Source organism: Protomyctophum bolini, assembly GCF_963924005.1.
Source record: "Protomyctophum bolini genome assembly, chromosome: 24".
Classification (NCBI taxonomy): Eukaryota; Metazoa; Chordata; class Actinopteri; order Myctophiformes; family Myctophidae; genus Protomyctophum; species Protomyctophum bolini.
This window is the reverse complement of record NC_137885.1, coordinates 26,360,230-26,369,340: the sequence shown is the minus strand read 5'-3', so window position 1 is coordinate 26,369,340 and position 9,111 is coordinate 26,360,230. Positions and strand designations below refer to the sequence as shown.

At 46.5% G+C, this 9,111-nt stretch overlaps 1 protein-coding gene across 1 annotated transcript in view; it reads left to right on the top strand.

Moving 5' to 3' along the window:
- The window catches only part of mrps9 (mitochondrial ribosomal protein S9), a 25,595-nt gene extending 16,484 nt beyond the window's left edge, over positions 1 to 9,111 (top strand). The window contains exons 7-11 of the mRNA XM_080758044.1: positions 548 to 623; positions 1,091 to 1,259; positions 2,445 to 2,553; positions 5,970 to 6,139; positions 8,826 to 9,111. Coding sequence (XP_080614170.1) covers positions 548 to 623; positions 1,091 to 1,259; positions 2,445 to 2,553; positions 5,970 to 6,139; positions 8,826 to 8,917 — 616 coding nt within the window. The 3' untranslated portion in view covers positions 8,918 to 9,111. The remainder of the gene's footprint in view (positions 1 to 547; positions 624 to 1,090; positions 1,260 to 2,444; positions 2,554 to 5,969; positions 6,140 to 8,825) is intronic.

The following is a 9,111-nucleotide window of genomic DNA, read 5'->3' as shown; positions in this document are numbered from 1 at the left end:
GACGTCATGTTGTAGTTCGGTGGTCACCTCAGTGACGTCATGTTGTAGTTCGGTGGTCACCTCAGTGACGTCATGTTGTAGTTCGGTGGTCACAAAGTGACGTCATGTTGTAGTTCGGTGGTCACCTCAGTGACGTCATGTTGTAGTTCGGTGGTCACCTCAGTGACGTCATGTTGTAGTTCGGTGGTCACCTCAGTGACGTCATGTTGTAGTTCAGTGTCACCTCAGTGACGTCATGTTGTAGTTCGGTGGTCACCTCAGTGACGTCATGTTGTAGTTTGGTCGTCACCTCAGTGACGTCATGTTGTAGTTCGGTGTCACCTCAGTGACGTCATGTTGTAGTTCGGTGGTCACCTCACCACCGAAAATCCAGACTATGTATGAGCCTTATGCCTGCTAACTAGACTTGCACCTCCTACGGGTATTTTTGGATGTGCAGGAGTCCCTTTTTTGTCAAACTATTTAATGTCAAGGACCCCCAAAATTGGTAATTATTTAAGTGTGTGTGTGTGTGTGTGTGTGTGTGTGCGCGCGCCTGTGCCTCCAGTGCTCTAGGGGGCAGCAGGTGGTTGATAAAAGAAGAGTTGGGGGACCTGATAGTGGAGTCCATCTCTGACCACGACGTAAGCTCCGCCTCCTCCTCTCCTCTCGTCTCCGCCTCTTTAATGTCTTCTATCTAAATCATGACCGTTTTCTAAAATATAGTGCATACTTATAGTTTAGAGACTAGTCATTGGTTAGACATGGGTTAAGGTTAGGTTTAGGTGTGCTGCATTCGGCCACCAACCCCCATCTGAAAATATGTAGTTCCAGGGACCCCTCCCCCCCCCCCCCCCACCCCCAGAAGCAAAAGATATGAGTTAAAATATTTGCTGTGAAAGAATATATATTGAAAGATTTGCACCACATTTTCAAAAAATAACAGATCTACAAGCTCATGGCGCGGCACCGAGTGCCGCACCACACCCTTGGAGATCTGCTATTTTTCAACGGCTAAAGTTTAAAATAACGTGCGTGTGTGCCCGTGTGTGTGTGACTGTGTGTGTGACTGTGTGTGTGCGTGTGTGTGTGTGTGTGTGCGTGCGCGCAGTACACGCGCTTCATCCAGCTGATGGAGCGCATGCTGTCCATGCCCCACGCCTTCACGGAGGAGGACTTCATCCTCCGCCATCGGCGCCACCTGGAGGTCCAGTCCAGCAAGCAGGCGGTCCCCGCGCTGCAGCGGGACGAGAGGGGCGTGGCCTTCAGCACGGCCGACGGTAGGACCACAGTTAGCGGAACTTTGTTTTTTCATTTATTACGCCTTTCAATGCGCGGCCGTCCCCACACTGTGCTAAAAATACATAGAGCGCTGAAGTCCTGACGTTTTTAGGTTTATTTATTTAGCATGTAGTACAAAAAATAGACAATAACATATCAAAGAACAAAAATACAATACAATGCAAGGAAGGGAAGAAGCCAGAAGGCTTATTTTGAATCCTTTCCTGAAGGAAGAGGTCGTTGGTTTAAAAGATTAAAAGTTCATTTGAACTAAAGAACAGTACATAAGTCTACAAGTTGGCAAAGGGGGGCAGCTGTGCAGTAAAGAAATAAAAAAACAGACTGCACAGAAAACAGAAATAAACAATACAACAACAAACACACAAAAGAAAATATAACGCATCAAGGTAAAACATGTAATCTACAGAGAGGAAGAAGTAAGACATTTTACGTCACTCGCTCATCCCTTGGTTCACAGACCGAGTCCTGACGTCACTCGCTCATCCCTTGGTTCACAGACCGAGTCCTGACGTCACTCGCTCATCCCTTGGTTCACAGACAGTTTTCTCTGTGGAGAATAACATTGGGTCTTCTTAAAATCGTTCAGAATGTTCGCTCTGAAAGAAGAAATATTCAAAGATTTTCGACACATTTTCATTATTTTTCCAAATAAATAACTTTTGAATCCTGAAAAGTAATATTATGGTCAAAAAGTACACAAAAGAAAAGAGTGGCCAAAAATATGTTTTATTTGCAGAGACCTTACTTTCCCGAATGTACAAGTCAAGGAACGTGACGATGCTGCATCGTGAGGACCGATTCAGCAATCCATATTTTTCCCCTGGTACAAGTGAGCAATTAGGCGTTTAGTCGAGGTTCATTAAGGTTATGGGGCTAGGGAAGGAATCCACTCTACATTGAGACTGGAGCTAGTCTTAAGCATACCGTAGCAATAAAGGTGTGTGTGTGTGTGTGTGTGTGTGTGTGTGTGTGTGTGTGTGTGTGTGTGTGTGTGTGTGTGTGTGTGTGTGTGTGTGTGTGTGTGTGTGTGTGTGTGTGTGTGTGTGTGTGTGTGTGTGTGTGTGTGTGTGTGTGTGTGTGTGTGTGTGTGTGTGTGTGTGTGTGTGTGTGTGTGTGTGTGTGTGTGTGTGTGTGTGTGTGTGTGCGCGCGCGTGCACCTTCAGGGAGGAGGAAGTCGTCGACCTGCTCGGTGGTGATGAGAGACAGCGGCTGTGGACGGATCGCGGTCAACGGTCAAGATTACCTCCAATACTTCCCTGTTCTGCAGGACAGGTGAGTGCAGAGTAGAGCTGGGTTCTGTTCTGAAGGACAGGTGAGTGCAGAGTAGAGCTGGGTTCTGTTCTGCAGGACAGGTGAGTGCAGAGTAGAGCTGGGTTCTGTTCTGAAGGACAGGTGAGTGCAGAGTAGAGCTGGGTTCTGTTCTGCAGGACAGGTGAGTGCAGAGTAGAGCTGGGTTCTGTTCTGTTCTGCAGGACAGGTGAGTTAGAGTAGAGCTGGGTTCTGTTCTGTTCTGCAGGACAGGTGAGTGCAGAGTAGAGCTGGGTTCTGTTCTGTTCTGCAGGACAGGTGAGTGCAGAGTAGAGCTGGGTTCTGTTCTGCAGGACAGGTGAGTGCAGAGTAGAGCTGGGTTCTGTTCTGAAGGACAGGTGAGTGCAGAGTAGAGCTGGTTTCTGTTCTGCAGGACAGGTGAGTGCAGTGCAGAGTAGAGTTCTGGTTCTTTTCTTCAGGACAGGTGAGTGCAGAGTAGAGCTGGGTTCTGTTCTGAAGGACAGGTGAGTGCAGAGTAGAGCTGGGTTCATGTTCTGTTCTGCAGGACAGGTGAGTGCAGAGTAGAGCTGGGTTCTGTTCTGTTCTTCAGGACAGGTGAGTGCAGAGTAGAGCTGGGTTCTGTTCTTCAGGACAGGTGAGTGCAGAGTAGAGCTGGGTTCTGTTCTGTTCTGAAGGACAGGTGAGTGCAGAGTAGAGCTGGGTTCTGTTCTGCAGGACAGGTGAGTGCAGAGTAGAGCTGGGTTCTGTTCTGAAGGACAGGTGAGTGCAGAGTAGAGCTGGGTTCTGTTCTGCAGGACAGGTGAGTGCAGAGTAGAGCTGGGTTCTGTTCTGCAGGACAGGTGAGTGCAGAGTAGAGATGGGTTCTGTTCTGTTCTGCAGGACCGGTGAGTGCAGAGTAGAGCTGGGTTCTGTTCTGTTCTGCAGGACAGGTGAGTGCAGAGTAGAGCTGGGTTCTGTTCTTCAGGACAGGACAGGTGAGTGCAGAGTAGAGCTGGGTTCTGTTCTGCAGGACAGGTGAGTGCAGAGTAGAGCTGGGTTCTGTTCTGAAGGACAGGTGAGTGCAGAGTAGAGCTGGGTTCTGTTCTGAAGGACAGGTGAGTGCAGAGTAGAGCTGGGTTCTGTTCTTCAGGACAGGTGAGTGCAGAGTAGAGCTGGGTTCTGTTCTTCAGGACAGGTGAGTGCAGAGTAGAGCTGGGTTCTGTTCTTCAGGACAGGTGAGTGCAGAGTAGAGTTGGGTTCTGTTCTGAAGGACAGGTGAGTGCAGAGTAGAGTTGGGTTCTGTTCTGAAGGACAGGTGAGTGCAGAGTAGAGCTGGGTTCTGTTCTTCAGGACAGGTGAGTGCAGAGTAGAGTTGGGTTCTGTTCTGAAGGACAGGTGAGTGCAGAGTAGAGTTGGGTTCTGTTCTGAAGGACAGGTGAGTGCAGAGTAGAGCTGGGTTCTGTTCTTCAGGACAGGTGAGTGCAGAGTAGAGTTGGGTTCTGTTCTGCAGGACAGGTGAGTGCAGAGTAGAGCTGGGTTCTGTTCTTCAGGACAGGTGAGTGCAGAGTAGAGTTGGGTTCTGTTCTGAAGGACAGGTGAGTGCAGAGTAGAGCTGGGTTCTGTTCTGTTCTGAAGGACAGGTGAGTGCAGAGTAGAGCTGGGTTCTGTTCTGTTCTGAAGGACAGGTGAGTGCAGAGTAGAGCTGGGTTCTGTTCTGTTCTGAAGGACAGGTGAGTGCAGAGTAGAGCTGGGTTCTGTTCTGTTCTGAAGGACAGGTGAGTGCAGAGTAGAGCTGGGTTCTGTTCTGTTCTGAAGGACAGGTGAGTGCAGAGTAGAGCTGGGTTCTGTTCTGTTCTGAAGGACAGGTGAGTGCAGAGTAGAGCTGGGTTCTGTTCTGTTCTGAAGGACAGGTGAGTGCAGAGTAGAGCTGGGTTCTGTTCTGTTCTGAAGGACAGGTGAGTGCAGAGTAGAGCTGGGTTCTGTTCTGTTCTGAAGGACAGGTGAGTGCAGAGTAGAGCTGGGTTCTGTTCTGTTCTGAAGGACAGGTGAGTGCAGAGTAGAGCTGGGTTCTGTTCTGAAGGACAGGTGAGTGCAGAGTAGAGCTGGGTTCTGTTCTGAAGGACAGGTGAGTGCAGAGTAGAGCTGGGTTCTGTTCTGTTCTGAAGGACAGGTGAGTGCAGAGTAGAGCTGGGTTCTGTTCTTCAGGACAGGTGAGTGCAGAGTAGAGCTGGGTTCTGTTCTTCAGGACAGGTGAGTGCAGAGTAGAGCTGGGTTCTGTTCTTCAGGACAGGTGAGTGCAGAGTAGAGTTGGGTTCTGTTCTTCAGGACAGGTGAGTGCAGAGTAGAGCTGGGTTCTGTTCTTCAGGACAGGTGAGTGCAGAGTAGAGCTGGGTTCTGTTCTTCAGGACAGGTGAGTGCAGAGTAGAGCTGGGTTCTGTTCTTCAGGACAGGTGAGTGCAGAGTAGAGCTGGGTTCTGTTCTTCAGGACAGGTGAGTGCAGAGTAGAGCTGGGTTCTGTTCTTCAGGACAGGTGAGTGCAGAGTAGAGCTGGGTTCTGTTCTTCAGGACAGGTGAGTGCAGAGTAGAGCTGGGTTCATGTTCTGAAGGACAGGTGAGTAAACCTACGAGCGGCCCGGTAGAGAATTCCCCGTTCATTTTTCCCATAGACGTTTCAAAAAAGTATTTATTTAAAGAACTTTTAAGCCTCAGACAAAGCCAACTGTTGTTGTGACAAATCATGACAATATAACGTTTGGGATAATCAAAAGAAAAAGTGTTTGAACCCTGGGCACGTTCCTGGGGGGTCTGGATGTTCCGGGGACCCCCCGGGGACCCCAAAAGATTTTTTTCCCCAAAATAATCAAAGTACAGTAGAGGGCACATTACACGACTACAATACAGTATACATAAGACCACAGTACAGTAACTATAACAATATATGTATAGTTGCACCACTCACATTTTTTTCTTCTTTCTAATTATTGATCGGCCCAAAACGTAAATTAAAACTGTTCAAGAGACTACAGTATGACTCAAACTATAGGGGCGGCTGTGTCTCAGGAGGTAGAGCAGGTCGTCCAATGATCCATGGGTCGGCGGTTCGAATCCCGGCTCCTCCTCCTGTCCACATGTGGAAGTGTCCTTGGGCAAAGACACTGAACCCTGCAGGGTTCAGTGTGAGCTCGCCACCGTTGGTGTGTGAATGTGGGAAGTGAGGAAGTGAGGACTGGCGTCGACTGTTCTCCGCTTCACCTCCCAATGAATGAATGAACCGTTGTAAAGCGCTTTGAGCACTTGGAAAAGCGCTATAAAAATGCAATTCATTATTGAAACTAAAATCTAAATTTCCTGTCAAAATCAACACTTCTTCCCTCTCCATTGCTCCTCTTCTCTCCTCTTCTCCTGGTCTCTCCTGGTCTCTCCTGGTCTCTGGTTCTCAGGGAGCAGCTGATGTTTCCCCTGCAGTTCATGGGCGTGCTCGGCCGCTTCGACCTGGCCTGCACGCTGAGCGGAGGAGGTCGCTCCGGCCAGGTGGGGGCGCTGCGTCTGGCCATCTCCCGCTGCCTGCTCAGCTTCCTGCCCGAGGGGGAGATGGAGACCATGAGACAAGGTGGGCTTTGATTTGATTAGATTAGATTTACCATACACAACACAACAAGTACGTCCCTATCCATCCCTCTAAGATGACCCTTTATAGGGGAACCTTTTCCAGTAGCCATCTTTTTGTCTTCTGTTTAAATGTCCTCAAATTGGAGGTCAGTTTAACACTGGATTCCAGGCTATTCCACTGTGTGGCTCCTATATAAATGAATGAGCCTTTGCCCACTTTACTTTTAAAAGCAGGGAGCACCACATCTGCAATACTGGCTCTGGTGAAATGGTTGTGTACCTCGTTTACCTGCCTGAAACATGTTCTTAAAACAGCTGGGACCTCTCCGTATTTAATTTTATGGACCATGTTTAGTCTAGCCATTGTAACCTTTGATTCTACTGGGAGCCAGTACAATTAATTGAGAATATATGAAAGTTTCACTTTTTGAATTATATTACGGAAGAAAATGAACTTTTACAAAATATTCTAATTACATGCGATGGACAAGACATGTAGTTAGTTAGTTAGTTAGTTACTTTATTGACACAAATGTATAAAACCCATGAATCAAAAACTTTAAAAGGTACAATACACAATACAGAATCCCTTTACAACAGGAGCTTTCTATAGAGCACCGAAGTCTGACGTCACTTTCAGTAGAGGGTGCCAGTCCCCAGGTTCATGTATTATTTTAGTTGCATTATAATCCCCATAGGGGAATTTTAGATCGCTTCATATAAGAACTATGTTTGAAAAACCGGCCTTTCTGTCAGGGGGGTGGCTGTGTGTCGTTCAATGACGTTCATTAATATTTGATACAATCAGTTTCTGGAGAAAATGGAATTAATGTGGCCGCAAAAGCCTTGAAACTACATATGAAGGCAATGTCGCTGATAATATACGTCACGCCCAGATGTCAACACATTGCGTTCCTGATATTCCTCGTTGACATAAGCTCAGCTGGTGGTGACTCAACTCGTACTAACCACGAAACATTAAATATCAATAAAATAAAAATAAACCTAATTGACATTCAGTTTATGTTGTGCGACGGGCAGATGCAGCCTACCCGGAAATGTAGTCTCTGGGTTATTTGACTCGTTTCTAACGCTTATTTTGTTACTCTTTGGGTATATTTGTACATTTCCACCTCCAGTCGATGCTTCATATCCATATGAGTGAAAAGGCCTTTGGTGGTCGGTTTAATTTTCAAACGCAGTTCTTATATGAAGAGATCTAAAATCCCCTATGGGGATTATAATGCAAATAAAAAATACATGAACCTGGGGACTGACGCCTTCTACCGACAGTGACGTCAGGACTTCGGTGCTCTATAGAGCGCCGCAGTCCCGCCCCCTTTCAGAAAAGCGAGTGGCCCAGGAAATGAAACCCCAATGCATTCTCCCATCGGCACTTCTAATATAATTTATTTAAAGACGGTTACGCCGCGGACAAAGCCAACTCGGATTGTGACAAATCATGACAATGAACACAATGTTTTGGGCCGATCAAATCATTAGAAAGAAGAAAAGAAAGTCAGGAGACAACACTATTTGTTTTGTTTTTCGTCTTATAAATTATTTGATCGGCCCAAAACATTGTGTTCATTGTCATGATTCGTCACGATCCGAATTGGCTTTGTCCGCGGCGTAACCGTCTTTAAATAAATTATATTAGAAGTGCCGATGGGAGAATGCATTGGGGTTTCATTTCCTGGGCCACTCGCTTTTCACTCGCTTTTCTGAAAGGGGGCGGGACTGCGGCGCTCTATTGCTCCACAAGTGACAGTCAGGCATGTAGAATATGCAAAGTCTCTCTGTTAGTGCCCACAAAGAGTGAGCTCAAATCAATCCCCTCATGTCCATATTTCACCCTGATATCTTGTGTGAGTTTGGAGGACCCTCATGTCCATATTTCACCCTGATGTCTTGGAGGACACACCAGTATAGGTGCTGTTGGTTTTGTATACCAGTCTCACGTTGACAAAACCGCTGTTCAGGTGGTATGCGGCTCCATATTCCCATTTCCACACGCAGTCTATGAGCGGACAACCGAAACCGTGTAAAGGTTATCCTCCAAATAGTCCTCACATGTGTCCTGTACATGTGTCTTCTATGCAATAATAATAATAATAATAGTAAGCCTTTCCCACTCTTTCTCCAGCTGGCCTGTTGACTCCTGACCCTAACCCTCTCTCTCAATTCAATTCAATTCAATTCAACAGGCTTTATTGGCATGACGTTTTACAAGGGTTGCCAAAGCACAATCACAGATATGACAAACAACATAATATCAATGACATGAAAAAATAAATAAAAATAATATAAAATAAAGCAGGTGGTGCATGAAATAAAACATGGCATACTGTATGTGTGTCCTACTGGTGGTCCCTCTTCTTGTGACAGGAATTGACATATTTTGCAGCCAAAACTGCACATTCTTACTGTTCCCCCAGAAGGACTGGTAATCTTTCCCTTTCTGTCATACTTCGGAATTCTGGGAAATTTGTTTCAAATTTTGGGAAGAACTCCTCTCTAATATTTGTGTAGTTTTTACATTGTGTTAAGAAGTGTAACTCTGTCTCTATAGCTCCGTCATCACAGTGTGTAGTTTTTACATTGTGTTAAGAAGTGTAACTCTGTCTCTATAGCTCTGTCATCACAGTCATCACTCTCTCTCTCTCTCTCTCTCTTTCTCTCTCCAGCTGGCCTGTTGACCCCTGACCCCAGGGTGAAAGAGAGGAAGAAGCCTGGGCAGGAAGGAGCGCGCAGGAAGTTCACCTGGAACAAAAGATAAAGAGGAAATGTCCCGAGAACTGACTGTGAAATGACAGGAACCTTGTTGTTGTTTGTTTGTCCACAACTGTTATTTTTTTCCCCAGAAAACAGAAACCCGTGTTCCAAATGGACCCAATGTAGTTATTATTTTTGTCCACAAGCTCTTGTTAATGTTTTTCATCGGTTCAATAAATTACAAACCCCCCACAGACA